We start from the raw sequence: 17,858 nt of genomic DNA on the forward strand, positions 1-17,858 counted from the left end.
ACATGCCAAGGGACTTCACAGGAGCGTTATATAACAAAGTACAACACCATGCTAGATAAGGAGATATTAGCACAGATGACTAACAACTTGGTCAGAGCTAGGTTGTAAAGAGTATCTTAACGGAGGAAAGTATGATAGAAGAGGTGTTGGGAGGGAATTCAAAGGCTAGGCAATTGAAGGCATGCCCACCAATGGTGGGGCAACTAAAATTGGGGATGCTTCAGAGGCCAGAATTAGAGAAGGGCATATGTTTCAGGAGGTTGTGAGGTTGGAGGAGGCTATAGAGTTAGGGAGGAGCAAAGCCATAGAGCCACTTGAAAACAATGATGAGAATTTTAAAACCAAGATATTGCTTGACTCGGAGCTATTATAGGTCAGCAGACACGGGAACTTGTTGCAAGTTATGACACAGGCAGCAGAGTTTTGGATGGCCTCAAGTTTGGGAAGGGTAGAATGTGGGAATTGAGCCAGAAGTGGGTTGGAATAGTCAAGAGTAACAAGGACATGTATGTGGGTTTCAGTAGCAGATGAGCTGAGACAAGGGCAAAGTCAGGCAATGCTATTGAGGTGGAAATAGGCAGTTTTGGTGATGGCTGGAGTATGTGGTCAAAAGCTCATCTTGGGGCTAAATATGATACTAAGATTTAGTATTAGACTGTTGCGAAGAAGGAGGATGAAGTCAGTCATTAAGGACCAAAACCGATGGCTTCAGTTTTCCCAATACTTAATTGGAGGAAATTACGGATTATCCAGTCCTGGATGTTAGAGAAGCAGTCTGATAATTTAGCATTTCAAGAGAAAATATTTTGTTTTCATATTTCTAATGTTTTTTGTCATAATACTGGAGATGGATGAAGACAGAAAGGGCTAAAAAATTGTACAAAGTATATCAACATATTTGGAGACATAAAGATTTAAAGGCAAAGAGAGACTTGGAGTGATGGAGAGAGGGAGCAAAAGAGAGAAGGAAAGAATGAAGGTGAAGGGCAGAGTGTCTCATGCATAGAGAAATGGAAAGCTACAGAATACAATGGAAACAAAATGAGACTGGAAATGCAAAGTGATAGAGCCTGGAGACTTGTCATATCGTTAATCAACAAGTGTTTATGTAATCTCACAACCAAACAAATTTTGGGATGTGTCTGAACACTGAAGATAATGTCCAATTTGGTTAATCCCTCAGTTTCAGCAAATGAATGCCTGCCCTCCTAGTTCTGATAGATTGGTTTAGTATAGATTTGATTTACCCAGAAGAGGATTTGTTTGGTTGTGCCAGTACCACATTTCCGTACATATCTACATTTGTTCCTGAAATACTTCTTAGAAAAAGACAAGTAAATGGTAGTTTAATCAGGGTATATATATTTACTTTGGAAATTGTACTGAAGTGGGTATAAATGGTGCGCTCATAACCAAAAGGTAATTTTCTGACCTGTACATTTAGAGTTGAGTACCATAAGGCAGATGAACTGCCTGAATTATTGTTGATGCGGTAGATTTTTCTGATGTATTTAGCAAAAAAAGGTATTGTTTTCTTTAAATCATAATGTTGTAACCTGATTGGGATGTACAGTGACAGCTTGATTTTGTTTTTCAGGGTTGATATAATTGTAATCCAGTTGAGATGGCATTTTTAGCATTCATTGTTGGCCCTATTGTTTTTCAGGAACTTTTGAAAGTTTTCTTGTGCCAAGTACATCTGCGTTGCTGTAGCATTGTAACAAGCATATTTGAATCAATGACAGTAAATGAGCTGTAGGGGATTAGGAGAAAATATAGCGCAGAGATATTTCTCTAACACGTGGAACTTCCTTTGAGAGGACTTCTGATATTAAAGACTCCTGCAGTTATTTGCCTGACAGGAAGAAGTGTGGATTGATTATTCGGTATTTGCATGGGTTGCTTGGACAGTGGACTGGATCATGTCAAGCTGTGGAAGTGCTGTGCTAGGAAGGCATGAGGAGCAATTCCTGTTTACTGTTCATTTTAACTTCAGTCTCCAATAGGAATAACCCAGCTGCTTCCCTTAAGACAGTCATTTAACTACTGTTCATTGTATGTGTATGTGACATATTTTTATTTATGAGAACCACAAGTGTTACATTCAGGATCTGCTACAATCTGAACTGAGAATTGAAGATCAAGTTAAAGGCACTATAAAACTCTGATATTTATAGGGAAGTTAAATTTGATAGTACAGTGTTACCAAAATGTTAGCTACCTGCCTAATGTGGCTAATTGGGAATCCAGATGTAGCTAATTACAGCTTTGGCCAGAAAATAGGAAAAACAGGAACATAGAAACATAGGAAACAAGAGCAGGAGTAGGCCATTCAGCCCTTGAGCCTGCTCCACCATTCAGCTAGATCATGGCTGATCTTCTACCTCAACGTCAATTTCCCACACTATCCCCATATCCCTTGATGCCTTTAATATCTAAAAATTTGTTGATCTGTCTTGAACATACTCGATGACTGAGCCTCCACAGCCTTCTGAGGTTAAGAATTCACCAACCTCTGAGTGAAGAAATTCCTTCTCATCTCAGTCCTAACTGGCCTACCCCTTATTCTGAGATTGTGTCCCCCCGCCCGCCCCCACCCCGCCCTGGTTCAAGACCTCCCAGCCAGGGGAAACATTCTTCCTGTACTTACACTATGGAGCCCTGTAAAAATTCTGTATGTTTGAATGAGATCACCACTCATTCTTCTAAACTCCAGAGAATACAGGCCCAGTCTCTTCAATCACCTCGTAGGACAGCCCTGCCATCCCAGGAAACAGTCTGGTGAACTTTCGTTGCACTCCCTCTATGGCAAGTAAAATGAATAATAAACATAGCTATCTGGACACATGATAACATAAGAAGCAGGAGTAGACCACATGGCCCACCGAGCCTGCTCTGCCATCCAATACAATCATGGCTAATCTTGGGCATCGACTCCATTTTCCCACCCACTCCCTGTATCCTTAAATTCCCTGAGGGACCAAAAATCTGTCCATCCCAGTTTTTAAAGTGTATTCAACAATGAAGCATCCATAACACTCTGGGGTAAAGAATTTCAAAGATTCACAACCCTTTGAGTGAAGACATTTCTCCTCATCTCAGTCCTAAATGATCGGCCTCTTTATCCTGAGACTGTGCCCCTCTGTTTTAGATTCCCGAACCAATGGAAATAATGTCTCAGCATCCACACTGTCAAGCCCCTTCAGAATTTTGTAGGTGTCAATGAATTCGCCTCTCATTCTTCTAAACTCCAGAGACTATAAGCCCAAGTGTTTCAGTGGAAGTCACGATAATAGTTACCCAGAAACAAGAAGTAGTTTAAATTCTTCTGACTTTTTCTGGGTAACTATTGCTGCTAGACTGTTGGGACCATCGAAGTTTGCGATTTAAATCACATTTTTGGACGGTTCCAGTGCAGGGCAATCGCCCATTGGAAGTTTGAACTTTCCAGGCAATCGACATGCAGTCTTACCTGGGAACTTCCAGGGGGGGTGTTCCCCAGCGCAACTTTGGAGTACCTCCACCCCACCTCCATGTCCACCCTCCCTCTACCCTCCCCCAGATACACTGCCCTGGAGTTTGGAATTTACAGGCCATGGACTGAAAAGCTTAGTACAAAATTGTGGCAGATATAAAGTAAATAAATGTGAAGAACCTTTATTTGTATTGTGTGCAAGGCATTTTCCATCAAAATTAATGCATGTGGCTTAAATTGTGTTCGCATATCTGTGGCAAGTCAGCAATTTCTGTTGACCAACCTTTTGTTAATAGGCATGTTGTAGTACATGAAGTGCATACCACCCATATAACAATGCAACCAAGCTACATTTTTACAGCCCTTGGATCAGGTTCACCTTAATTTCTGCGATTATTATTTGAAGTTTTATTAAGGTTAGTAAAATTGTGTGTGTAACTTGAATAGCTTTCAGTCAATTTAGTGGAATTTTTCTATAGACAACAACTATTACCAGATTCACATACACCTGAAGCATTTAATATCAAACTGCTTAGTCTCTTTTTTAGCAAAGTATTATCAGATGCCACACCAATAACTTGAGTACTCATTTTAGCATTGTGTACAATAATTCAATAGCTACATCTGAACAAGTGTTCCGATATCAATTGACCTGAGCATTGACTGCCCAGAAGACCTGTCTTAGGCCAAATGTTTACCCAAGTTTTTAAGTCAGGTATTAGAATTTTCTAGCAAAATGTAGAAGATTATTAAAAACCTCAATTGTCCATGTGTTTCATAGCCATATACACCATGTTGTAGTGTCACCCCTGTAGCATTGTGTTCTTTAAGCTCTTCAGGCTTTAATTTGGAATGGCACTAAATGTTTTTGGAGTGAAGACCTCCTGAATAGGAAGGGACTTTGGTGCAATAGAAAGGGATTACCATATGTATAGTATTAAAATACATATAATTGCTAATGAAAGTTTAAAACAGTGCAAGTATTCACCGTGTTTCAAATGCTGCACTTAGCGTTATGCAGCAACCCAGTAATGTGACATTGTTGAGATGTGTTATGGAATATACAATCTGGGACCTATACTTAGTTAAAATTTAAACGGCAGCCAAATTCCTGCAGAATTAGAATGTTCTTGACCATTTTGTGATGGCCAAAATGCAGATCTAAGAGCAGATTGAGCCATTCTCAGAGTCCACTGTAAGTGCAATTGAAGACTTGTATTTCTGAACTATCTACTTACAGCTGTTTAATTAAAGCATGATATTTGAAAGGACTTTGCAAGGGAGCTTGGCTAATTGTGCACACATGCATGTTTGAAGCTGCCATGTTGCTGAGTCCACAACATGAGTCTTCATGTTGACTGATGAAATGGGTCCAGTGTAAATGCAACATTGGCAGCTGCTCCAACTCGTCCTCACAGATTAAGGTACATGAGAAGTGCACCAGTTTATATGTGCACAAGTGAAAATACAGGGAATGTACACATCAGGTCGGATAGAAGAATAGTTTAGTCATAAGTAAATTTCTCTTCCTATTTTCCTCCCCTTCCCCCATGATCAGTTAAAAGTGGAGTCCATTGGCTGAAAAATGGCCCTTGATTGACTTCATCATCTTCCTGCCTCTGTGGAGAAGGTTGCCAATTCCCACAGAAACCCACCCTTGGAACAGTCATCTGGAGGCAGCATGGCGTTAGGGGGCCGTACTGTTTGGGATTACCGCTACCCACCCTTCAGCCTCCATCTGTCTCACAGGGTTGGAAAAATTAAGTGTTTACTTTTGGACTATTCATGCATACTCTAGATTTTGATTTGTATATCTACTTCTCAGTGCAACTTCTCAGTCTAGAACAAAGTTGTGATTTATAAATTCTCGTACCAACTTAGCTTTCACAAAAGATGCTTGCTCAAATTTAACATTATTTGAAATACCTATTAAAATTTGTCTTATGTAAAGTTGATGCCTCCACCATCCCTGAGCCCTATTTTCCTGTTTTGTCCCTTTCCTTTTCCTCCATTGAAAATGCTCACTCTTGCTGGGATACAAATCCATGGACACTGGCAGTCCTAGTATCTTGTCTTTATATGATATCCACACCTGCGCTCCCAGTAGGACTTTCACCCCAAGAAATTAGGAATGGGAATCCTGACTAATTTTTAACCCTCCCTAGGTCAGAAGTGCTGAGACAAATTGTAACAGCCGCCCACTGCTCCAACGAAGAACAGCAGTAGGGATGCTAGTTGGATAACTGCACAAACCAGAAATCAAGCTTGGAATCTCTCTGAACTGCAGTAGTTAACTCACATAATGAAGTTTCATTGCATTCTGGAATGTTTGTTGTGATTTCTTACTTTCCAGCAATTTTGGTTAATACATTACCTACTTATGAATAATTGGGAATACAGATGTGGTGACCTGCATTTCTGATTATTAAATAAAAAATGAGTAATGGACTTTGTGCATGTGATCACAGTATTCAAATTCAAGTAACACATGAATGTGCACTTAATTTCGTGCATTTGTTCGTAAAATGTTTTGAATCTGTTTTGATTGTTGTGAGAGCTTTGCTTGATTGCTGAATGGTGGCAGGCATTAAGTAAATATACCCATGTGAAGTACATGTACGTGTAATCTTTGAGTGTATCTAAGGTATTTTGCACTAAAATTAGTACATATGACTAAAACATTGTAGCCACATGTGTAGCTAGGCAGCAGTTTCTATTAGACAATCATTTGGCAGTTGTTATGAAACGTAGCTACTTTAATTATGGAAGACCTTTGGTGTATGGTAACAGAGTACAAAGAGGAATGGCTCGTACTGAATAGCTCAGTGTCTTGAATTTGGAGAGACCTTGGCCTCTAGTATCTATAACTCTGTATTTGTCCCTGCTCACTGTTGCAGCATTGTGTATTCAAAGCTGCATTATTTAATCGTGCTACATCCCAACTCCCTAAAAGAATCAAACAGTAGAAAATAACATGCAATTTAACTCCACAAAGGCATGAACAAATGGAAGACTTATGGTGGTTAATTGTGAACCTTTGAGCTGGAATTCACTTTTAACTGTCGATATAAAATTAACTTTGTTTTTAATGCAATACTACATTCAGAAAATTATTTTGTAAACATTTTTGGTTCGCCTTTGTGTTTTGCAAAACTGGTTCTCTGGCAACATTTGGTACCTGCTGCAACATGTAATCATGGCCCATGTTGGCCAGTTCTGCATGAATATTGTCTAGCAGCATTTGCTGGATAGCAATCACGAGCAGGAATACTGGCTTAATTCCCTCTGGCTCTTGCCACTGCCCAAAGGAAAAACTAAAGATTGCTGCAGCCAAAGTTTGGCACCCAGTTGCTATCTTGGGAATGCGAACCTGGGATCTCCTGATCTGTGTGGCTTAATAACAGATTTGGTTTTCTTGAAGCTGTTAATAAGAGATAAAAATAGTCGTGTTTGGAAAATTATGTGAAAAATTATTTCTGAGGTGTCATTCTTCCTCACGACTAAAATTTAGAAATGGTGTTTGTAGCGCTATTTGTTTGAAACTATTTGGAATGATTGCAAGAAAAAGGACATTTAGAGTTCAAATTGTTGATGTGAGAGCTCTGCTCTTAATAACTAACTTTACAGCTTGTTGGTGTTGTAACAGTGTTTGCTGCGGCTCAACAAACAAAATAGGCCAAGGACATTGTATAATAAACCATTTTGTTACTTATAAATGATGCCTTTTCAAAGGATGCAGTAGTGTATCTTTTTCAAGAAACATGGAAACTATTGTCTGTCCTACCTCCAAAGCAAAATAGAATTGTCCCTTTTGCAACAGCTCAGTGAGTGTGTTGAAGGGCTGTGTAGACTGGGGGGGCCCAGACTTCATTCCTCCGAATCAGAAGGTTGAGAGTTCAAGGCAAATTTCATGACCTGAATGCAAAATCTCAGCTAACACCTCAGTGCAGTAAAGTGCTACACAGTTAACAATATTGTCTTTCAAAAGAGTCGTTAAACTGAGGACTTAGTTACTTCCCTGTGGGATGTAAAAATCTTATGGCATTATTCAGAACAGGGAATTTGCAGTATCTTTGCCAACATTCCTATGTCAACTACCAGCAAAACAGGTGAACAAATCTTTTATCTCATTTGGTGTTTGTGGGATCTTGCTGATTGGCTGCCATATGTTACAAAGCAGTAGCAACAACAATGACATCTACAAAAAGTAATTCATTGGCTATAAAGCACTTCAATGTTGTCTAAGGTTATGAAAGGTGCTATTTAAATGTATTTTTCCTTTTACTCTCTCTCCATCTCCTCAACCTACACTCTGGCCCCTTCCCTAAACTAGATTGATGCAACAAGGGGTTGAAACAATAGATATCAATGTTCTTACTTAGGGAGAGGAAATTAGCATGATTCCTACTCCTAATTACCAACCAACATTTCCTTCTCGAAGTCTGCATACGCATGCTGAGTGAAGCTGTGGTTGGGAATCACAGTGATGGTATTCACAATTAAATAGCTCTCTGAAGGTCAGTCTCCACACTTGCATCTTGCAGCATGATGGAATATGGCTTGATAGACAGTGAAGGCAGAATCACAGAATGGTTACAGCACAGAAGGAGGCCATTCAGACTGTCTCTGAATGAGCCATTCACCTCATGCCATTCTCCCGCCTTCTCCCCATAACCCTGCACATTCTTCCTTTTCAGATAATGGTCTAATTCTCTGTTGAATGCCTCGATTGAACCTGCTTCCATCACATTCAGGCAGTGCATGCCGGACCTTAACGACTCGTTGCGTGAAAATGTTTTTCCTCATGTTGCTATTGTTTCTTTAGCCAATTACTTTTAAATCTATACCCTCTCGTTCTTGATCCTTACACAGTGTGAACATTTTCTCCCTATTTACTCTGTCCAGACCCTTCTTGATTTCGAACCCCTCTATCAAATCTCCTGTCAGCCTTTTCTTTTCCAAGGAAAACAGTCCCAACTCCTCCAATCTACCTTCATAACTGAAGTTCCTCATTCCTGGAACCATTCTCGTGAATCTTTTCTGCACATTCTCCACTGCCTTCACATCTTCCTTAAATGTGGCATCCAGAACTGGAAGCAGTGCTCCAGCTGAGGCTGAACTAGTTGTCTTACACAAGTTCAACATAACCTCCTTGCTCATGTATGACCCTATTAATAAAGCCTGGGATACTGTATGCTTTATTAACCGCTCCCTCAACCTGTCCTGCTACCTTCAATGATTTATGCAAGTATACACCCAAATAGCTCTGCTCCTGCACCCTCTTTAGAATTGTACCCTTTAATTTATGTTGTCTCTCCATGTTTCTTCCTACCAATCTGAATCACTTCACAGTTCTTTGCATTGAACTTCAACTGCCGCTTGTCTGTCCATTCAACCAACCTGTCAATGTCCTTTTGAAGTTCTACACTATCCTCCTTACAGTTCACAATGCTTTCAAGTTTCAAGGTCCAAATCATTAGTATGTATCAAGAAGAGCAAGGGTCACAACACTGATCCCTGAGGAACTCCACTACAAACCTTCACCAGCCCAAAAAACCATTAACCGCTACTCTGTGTTTCTTGTCACTCAGCCAATTTTGTATCCGTGTTCCTACAGTCCCTTTTATTCTATGAGCTATAACTTTGCTTACAAGTCTGTGTAGCAATGTATCAAATGCGTTTTGGAAGTCCAAGGACACTACATCAAGAACATTGCCCTCATAAACCCTCTCTGTTACGTCTTCAAAAATTCCAGCAAGTTAGTTAAGATTTTTCCCTTATCAAATCCATGCTGGCTTTCCTTATTTACCCCATGTGTCCATGTGACTATTAATTTTGTCCCAAGTTATTGTTTGTAGGAGTCTGCCCACCATAGAAGTTAAACTGATTGGCCTGTAGTTGCTGGGTTTATCTTTACACCCTATTTTGGACAAGGATGTAACTTTTGCAATTCTCCAGTCTCTGGCACCAACCCTGAGTCTAAGGAAGGTTAGAAGATTATTTTCCTCATTATCCTTTTGGGTGTATCTCAACTGGTCCTGGTGCATTATCAACTTTAAGTACAGGTAGCCTGTCCAATACCACACCTTTGTCAATTTAAAATCCTTCCAGTGTATGAATTACCTCCACTTTCATCATGGCTCAGGTGGCATCTTCTTCCTTGGTAAAATTGGAAACAAAGTATTCATTTAATACCTCAACTATTCTCCTGCTTCCATGTATAAATTCCCTTCTTGGTCTCTAATCAGCCATACTCCTCCTTTGACCACCTTTTTACTATTTATATGCCTATGGAAGACTTTGGGATTCTATTTTATGCTAGCTGCCAAACTCTTTTCATTTTTCATATTAATTCATGGGATGCAGGCATCACTGGTGAGGCCAACATTTATTGCCCATCCTAATTACCCTTGAGAAGGTGGTGGTGAGCTGCCTTGAACTGTTGCAGTACATGTGGTATAGGTGCACCACAGTGCTGTTAGGGAAGGAGTTCCAGGATTTTGACCCAGCAACAGTGAAGGAATGGTGATATATTTCCAAGTCAGGATGGTGTGTGGCTTGGATGGGGAACTTCCAGGTGGTGGTGTTCCCATCTATCTGCTGCCCTTGTACTTCTAGGTGGCAGCAGTTGTGCGTTTGGAAGATGCTGTCTAAGGAGTCTTGGTGAGTTCCTGCAGTGCATCTTGTAGATGGTAAGCACTGCTGCCACTGTGCATGGTGGTGGAGGGAGTGAATGTTTGTGGATGATGTGCCAATCAAGCGGGCTGCTTTGTCCTGGATGGTGTTGAGCTTCTTCAGTGTTTTTGGAGCTGCACTCATCCAGGCAAGTGGAGAGTATTCCATCACACTCCTGAATTGTGCCTTGTAGATGGTGGACACACTTTGGGGAGTCAGGAGATGAGTTACTTGCCGCAGGATTCCTAGCTTCTGATGTGCTTTTGTAGCCACAGTATTAAATGGCTAGACCAGTTCAGTTTCTGGTCAATGGTAACTCTCAAGATGTTGATAGTGGGGGAGTCAGTGATGGTAATGCCACTGCATATCAAGGGGTGATGGTTAGATTCTCTCTTGTTGGAGATGGTCTTTTCCTGGCACTTGTATGGTGCGAATGTTATTTGCCACTTGTCAGCCCAAGCCTGGATATTGTCCAGGTCATGCTGCAATTGGACATGGACTGCTTCAGTGTCTGATGAGTCACTAATGGTGCTGAACATTATGCAATCATCAGTGAACATCTCCACTTGTGACCTTATGATGGAAGGAAGGTCATTGATGAAGCAGCTGAAGATGGTTGGGCCAAGGACACTACCCTGAGGAACTCCTACAGTGTTGTCCTGGTACTGAGAAGATTGATCTCCAAGAACCACAACCATCCTCCTTTGCACTGGACATGACTCCCAACCATAAGAGAGATTTCCCCCAATTCACATTGACTCCAGTTTTGCTAGGGCTCCTTGATGCCACACTCTGTCAAATGCTGCCATGATGTCAAGGGCAGTTACTCTTGTCTCACCTCTGGAGTTCAGCTGTTTTGTCCATACTTGGATTAAGACTGTAATGAGGTCAGGAGCTGAGTGATCTTGGCAGAACCCAAACTGAGCGTCAGTGAGCAAGTTATTGCTAAGTGCAGCTTGATAGCACTGTTGATCCCTTCCATCACTTTACTGTTGATCAAGAGTAGGCTGGTGGGATGGTAATTGGCCTAGTTGGATTTGTCCTGCTTTTTGTGTACAGGACTTCCTGGGCAATTTTCCACATTGCTGGGTAGATGCCAGTGTAGTGGCTCTACTGGAACAATTTGGCTAGGGACACAGCAAGTTATGACGCACAAGGCTTCAGTGCTATTGCCAGAATATTGTCAAGGCACATAGCCTTTGCAGTATCCAGTGCCTTCAACTATTTCCTGATATCATCTGGAGTGAATCAAATTGGCTGCTGACTGACACTGGGATGCTGGGGACCTCTGGAGGGGGCTGAGATGGACCATCCACTCGGCACTTCTGACTGAAAATTGTTGCAAGTGCTTCAGCCTCATCTTTTGCACTGGTGTGTTGGGCACCCCCATCATTGAGGATGGAGATATTTGTGAAGCCTCCTCCTCCAGCGAGTTGTTTAATTGTCCACCTCCATTCAAGACTGGATTTGGCAGGACTGCAGAGCTTAGATTTGACTCGTTTGTTGTAGGATTGCTTAGCTCTGCCTATCACTGCTTATGCTGTTTGGCATGCAAGTAGTCCTGAGTTGTAGCTTCAGCAGGTTGACGCCGCATTTTTAGATTTGCCTGATGCTGCTCCTGGCATGCCCTCCTCATTGAACCAGGATTGATCCCCTGACTTGATGGTAATGGTAGAGTAGGGGATATGCCTGGCATGACGTTATAGATTGTGGTTGAGTGCAGTTCTGCTGCTGCTGATGGCCCACAGCACCTCATGGATTCACAGTCTTGAGTTGCTAGATCTGTTCGAAATCTATCCCATTTAGCATGGTGGTAATGCCACACAACATGATAGAGGTATCCTCAATGTGAAGATGGGACTTTGCCTCCACAGGTACTGTGCAGTGGACACTCCTACTCATGTTATCATGGACTGATGCATCTGTGGCAGGCAGATTGGTGAGGATGAGGTCAAGTATGTTTTTTCCCTCGCCACCTACCGCAGACTAAGTCTAGCAACTATATCCTTTAGGACCTGGCCAGCTCAGTCAGTCGTAGTCCTACTGAGCCACTCTTGGTGATGGATATTGTAGTCCCCCACCCAGAGTACATTCTGCACCCTTAACACCCTCAGTGCTTCCGCCAAGTGGTGTTCAACATTGAGGAGTACTGGTTCATCAGCTGAAGGGGGGACAGTACATGTTAACCAGCAGGAGATTTCCTTTCCCATTTTTTACCTGATGCCATGAGACTTTGTGGGGTCCGGAGTAGATGTTGAGCACTCCCAGGGCAACTCCCTCCCAACTGTATAGCACTATGCTGCCATGTCTGCTGGGTCTGTCCTGCCAGTGAGGCAGGACGTACCCAGGGATGATGATGGTGGTGCCTGGGACGTTATCTGTAAGAGACGATTCTGTGAGTATGACTTATGTCAGGCTGTTGCCTGACTAGTCTATGAGACAGCTCTCCCAATTTTGGCACAAGCCCCCAGATGTTAGTAAGGAGAACTTGGCAGGGTCGACAGGGCCGTGTTTGCCGTTGTTTCCGTTACCTAAGTCGATGCCAAGTGGACTGTCCAGTTTAATTCCTCATAGTGGTTTGATACAACTGACATGGCTTGATACACTATCTCAGAGAGCATTTAAGAGTCAACCACAATTCATATTCCCTCTTTACTTCTCTTATTTGCTTTTTCACTCTAACCTTCTATATTCAGCCTGGTTCTCTATTATATTATCCACGTGACATCTGTCAAAAGCACAATATTTACTTTTCATGTTTATTTTTATCTCTTTGGTCATACGGGGAGCTCTGGATTTGATTGCCCTACCTTTCCCCTTTGAAAAGACTATACCTTGACTGTGCCTGAACTATCCCTTCTTGAATGTATCAGTTGCCTTTTTCCTGCCAACCTTTTGAATCCAATTTATTCAGCCCAGATCCATTCTTACCCCATTGAAGTTGGCTTTCCCCCAGTTAACTATTCTAATTCTAGATTGTTCTTTGTCCTTTTCCGTTGCCAACTAAAACTTTTGATACAATGGTCACTGTCCCTAAATGTTCTCCCACAAATATTTGATCCACTTGGCCCAACTTATTCCCAAGAACAATGTCTTGCCTCCCCATTTTTAGGACTAGAAACATACGGCTACAGAAAATTTTCCTGAACACACTCTAGGAACTCTTGCCCCCTTCTACCCTATGCACTAATACTATTCCAGCTAAATTCAGATAATTAAAGTTCCCCATTATAACTACTGTAAACTTCTTGCACTTCTCTGAAATTTCGTTGCAAATTTGAACCTCTACATCCTTTCCACTTGTTGGTAGCCCATTGAGAGGCAATATAATTGCACTTTTTTTGTTCCTAAGCCCAAGCCAAATAGATTCGGTCCTTGACTCTTCTGCAACATCCTCTCTCTCCAACCCTGCAATTCTCTCTTTATCAATATTGTCACTCTCTCCCCTTTTCTTATTTTCCTATCTTTCCTGAATACCTTGTATCCAGGAATATTTAACACTCTGCCCTTCTTTCAACCAAGTTTCTGTTATAGCCATAACATCATTTTCCACATGTAAACCTGCATGTGTAATTCACCAATTTTATTAACTTCACTCCATGCATTCACATTTATCCCTGATTTAGACTTTACTACTTTCTCCCTTATACTAACCCCACCTAATAACTTACTATTCCCTACTGTAGTGCTTCTCTAACTCTCGCAGTATTCTGTGCACCTTGGTATTCCTGTCTGATATTTCCTTCTGTTTCCCACACCCCTGCCAAGTTTGTTTAAACCCTCCCCAATAGCACTAGCAAATTGCCCCGCAAGGAATTCAATCCTGGCTTTGTTTGGGTGCAACCCTCCAGCCTATACAGGTCCCACCTTCCCCAGAGCTGGTCCCAATGTCCCAAAAATCTAAAGCCTTCCCTCCTACACCATTTTTCCAGCCATGCATTCATCTGCTTTATCCTCCTATTTTTATACTCACTTGTGCATGGAGTAAGCTGGAGATTAACACTTTGGAGGTCCTACATGTTAATTTCCTACCTAGCTCCCTGAATTCTGACTACAGAACCACATCCTTCTTTCTGCTAATGTTGTCTTTACCAATGTGTACTGCATGGCCTTCTATATGGTGCCCAAGTACCCATTCTTCAAGAGAGAAAGATATTGGTGGGGGAAAATTTAATGATACCCTAACTCTACCTGTTTCAGTCTCCCGTTATTCTTCCAGTGGGTCCTTATTTGTACAATTATCAGAAAAGGTGGATCAAGGAGAAGGTGGACAGCTTGGAACAAACGGAGCTTGTGGGTTATCCAAGCAAATTGATTTCCCTTGCAACTCTTCAGGGTGGACCTATTATTACCTCTACCAGTGAAGGTGGACAGAGGTAATGGTTTTCCCCCTTGTTTGTTAGTCTGTTTGTAAACAGTATATCTCAAAAACTACTGGACAGGTTTCGACGAAACTTGGGACAGAGCTAGGGAATGGCCCAAGGAAGAATTATTTGTTTTTTGGCAAAGGTGTGGATTCAGATTGGGATCCTGGAATTTTTTTGAGTGATTCGTTAACATTAGAAGATAGGGAAAAATGACTTTTTCTTTTAAAATATTGTGGCCTGTTTTATTTAGAATATTGTGGATTGCCTCAGCTGCTGTGGTGACATTTGTCACAACTGTAAAAATGTGAGCAAAGTTTTCAGAATGGTTTGTTGGATGTGGATTTTCCTGAAGCCTCCTCGGTGAGATAGAAGCTCTTATAAGATTTATTTTCTCAGCTTTGTAATCAGAGCATCAACTAGGCAGGGGAAAAGCCTAAAGGAAGAGCTGCATAATTGTAATAACGTTGAGTTCACAGTGTGGCGAAGGTATGCACTCAACTGAGTGCCCTCTTCTCTTGTATTTTTACTATAGCCGTAAATTTTTAAATAACATAAAGCAATTGTAAGCATTTCTACACTGCGGAGAAATAGTTGACCAACATAAATTCACTGATGTAGTGTCAGTGATCTTGCCTCCTTTTTATAGCTCAAAACAATCGGTTTTATGACAACACTATACAGTAGTAAACACATTAGAAAATTTTAATGGCACTGACAGTTCAATGGAATGATGTTCTTGGTTTATTTTCAGGCATGGAAGAAGCGTTGGTTTGTACTTCGAAGTGGCCGTCTGACTGGAGATCCAGATGTGTTGGAATACTACAAAAATGATCATGCAAAGAAACCGATCCGTGTCATTGACTTGAATCTTTGTGAGCAAGTGGATGCTGGGCTGACCTTTAATAAGAAGGATCTTGAGAACAGTTACATTTTTGATATCAGAACAATTGACCGTGTCTTCTACCTGGTAGCAGACACTGAAGAAGAAATGAATAAGTGGGTTCGATGTATCTGTGATATCTGTGGGTTCAATCCTACTGATGAGGGTAAGTGCTTAGCTTTGATTATTTCCAGTAAGCGCTGCCGTTGATTGCATAAACTTGGCATTACTTTTACACAGTTTGGTCCCTAATTAGAATGAAGAGATTGCATTCTGAAAATTCCATTACCATGTGGCCATATTAGAAACAATATCTGGATAGGCAAGGGTGGGATCTAATTAAGCTGAGGAAGCTGTGGCCTAAGTGGGGAGGAGGAACACATATTAAGCCAGCATGTAAATGGGTGAATGCATTGGAGCACCATGCAACTGAGCAAAATGCATCATACAATGCATGTCACATGGTAAGCTCAACATCACTAGCATCCAATAAGGCCAAGGGCTTCTGGGGTTCTAAATTTTTGAAGGTGAGTCAACCATAAGAACTTTAAAAAAATTACCATAGCACTTCAAGCATACTGACCTTAAGGGAGTTACCTGTGCTGGTGACATCAGAAGGAGGCATGGTCTTATTGCTCCTTTTCCCCGCCAGTCACTCTGGTGGATTCCTTTGACAATGACTCACTCCTTGCTCCGGCTCAGAGAGGCCTGGCTGTAAGGACAAAAAATGGTAAGGCCGCACTTTGAATTGTTGTCAATGGTGTTCACTATTTCATCGCTGCTGCTGACCGGAAGATCTGGGCTGATGCATGGGTAACTTATCCATTAGCACTTCAGTGGACGTGCCAGCAACCAGCCCATATCTCCTGCATAGCCTTGGCTCTTGAGTCAGGAAGCCATGCATTCAAGCCCTATTCTAGAGGTTTGAGCATGTAATATCGGCTGACACTTCATTTTCAAATTGAAGAGGAGCTCCAGTGTCAGGGATGACATCAGTCAGATGAGATGTTAAATCAACTAAGCCATTATCTTCTGTACCCCTCCACAATTTCCGCTTCCTAGGAACTGACACCATCCCTTTCCCTGGCAACTCTCTGGGGCTAAACCACATTGTTTGTAACCTTAGTGTCATATTTGAACCTGGGGTGAGCTTCGGCCATATACCTGCACCATCACTACCTATTCTACCTTCATAACATCGTCTGATTCTGTTACTGCGTCTACTCATCTGCAATGGAAATCCTCATTTGTTGCCTCTGGACTTAATTATTGCAAAGTATTCTTGGCTAGCCTTCCACCGTCTATCACCTGTTTGAAGAGCTTTGGGATGTCCCAAGTTTATTGAAAGGGGCTGTATAAATCCAAGTTTCTTCCGTTCTTCAAGAGTGAAACAGAGGGAAAAAGAATTAATAGTTTTCTAAGCACAGCTTGCATGACAGGTTATGCCTCCCGCCCAAGGTTGTTTCAGAGGAAGAATAACTCTGATAGCCATTCTGTTTTATGAGTTGTCAGAAGGTGACAGCTCAGTGTTTTCACAGTAGTAATGAAATTCAAGTTTTCTTCCAGAGCATTGTTTTTGTGAAACCATGTGTAATGTCTAACAGGTGAAAAGGAGTATGTTGCCAGTGAAATTGTTTCCTCCCTTGCACTTATAGGGGGACGTTCCAGATAAGAAAAGCAATTGGCTTACTAACCATCTTGATATACAAATTCTCACCAACCAGCATCCAGTTTATTGGATTATCCGTATAATCCTAAAATTTTCTTAATTGAAGTAGTGTTTCATTTAATTATTTGGAATTGTATTCGACTATTATTATTATGATGCCTATGAAATCTACATTTAATATTGATTTTTTTAGGAAACTATTAGTACGAGTGGAGCGCAGGCTAGTTGCTGCATCATAGTGTAAACTCGAGCAGCTTGAAATGTGTGTAGCTGCTCCCTTGCTGTTTTCCCTTCAGCTATAAACTCCAGTCTGCAACAATGTATGGCATTCAGTAAGTGCTCCCCTAAAGTTATAGTTGCATTCCAGAAGATTGTGACTTAAAGTGAAACAACTTTAAGTAAATCATAGGTTCCCGTAGGAATCAATGTTCAAGCCTATCCCTCTCTCTCTCTCTCTCTCTCTCTCTCTCTCTCTCTCTTCTCCCGCCCCCTCCCGCCCTATTTCCCCCTTGCCCACTTTCTCTCTCTCTCTCTCTCTCCCCCTTTCTGAAGTTAGAGAGATGAACATGTGTCTCAAAGACTGGTGGAAAAGTGGCTTCCGGTTGAAGGGGCACTGCCATCAGCACTGGGGAAAGTGGGGGCTGTACTATCTCCACCTGAACCGGTCTGGGACCAATGTTTTTATAACGAAGGAAGTCCAGAGTTTTAAACTAAATAGTCAAGGATCAAATGTGGAAAGATGTTGCATATCAAAGAGTAGAGAGGAAAATAATAATATGGAAAATGAGGGTC

At 41.5% G+C, this 17,858-nt stretch overlaps 1 protein-coding gene across 7 annotated transcripts in view; it reads left to right on the forward strand.

The window, feature by feature from the left end:
* The window catches only part of gab1 (GRB2-associated binding protein 1), a 222,751-nt gene that overhangs the window by 127,678 nt on the left and 77,215 nt on the right, over positions 1 to 17,858 (forward strand). For all 7 annotated transcript variants that reach the window (XM_041190745.1, XM_041190706.1, XM_041190770.1 and 4 more), the window contains exon 2: positions 15,269 to 15,563. In XM_041190745.1, coding sequence (XP_041046679.1) covers positions 15,269 to 15,563 — 295 coding nt within the window. The remainder of the gene's footprint in view (positions 1 to 15,268; positions 15,564 to 17,858) is intronic.

This window comes from Carcharodon carcharias, chromosome 1 (genome assembly GCF_017639515.1).
Source record: "Carcharodon carcharias isolate sCarCar2 chromosome 1, sCarCar2.pri, whole genome shotgun sequence".
Classification (NCBI taxonomy): domain Eukaryota; kingdom Metazoa; phylum Chordata; class Chondrichthyes; order Lamniformes; family Lamnidae; genus Carcharodon; species Carcharodon carcharias.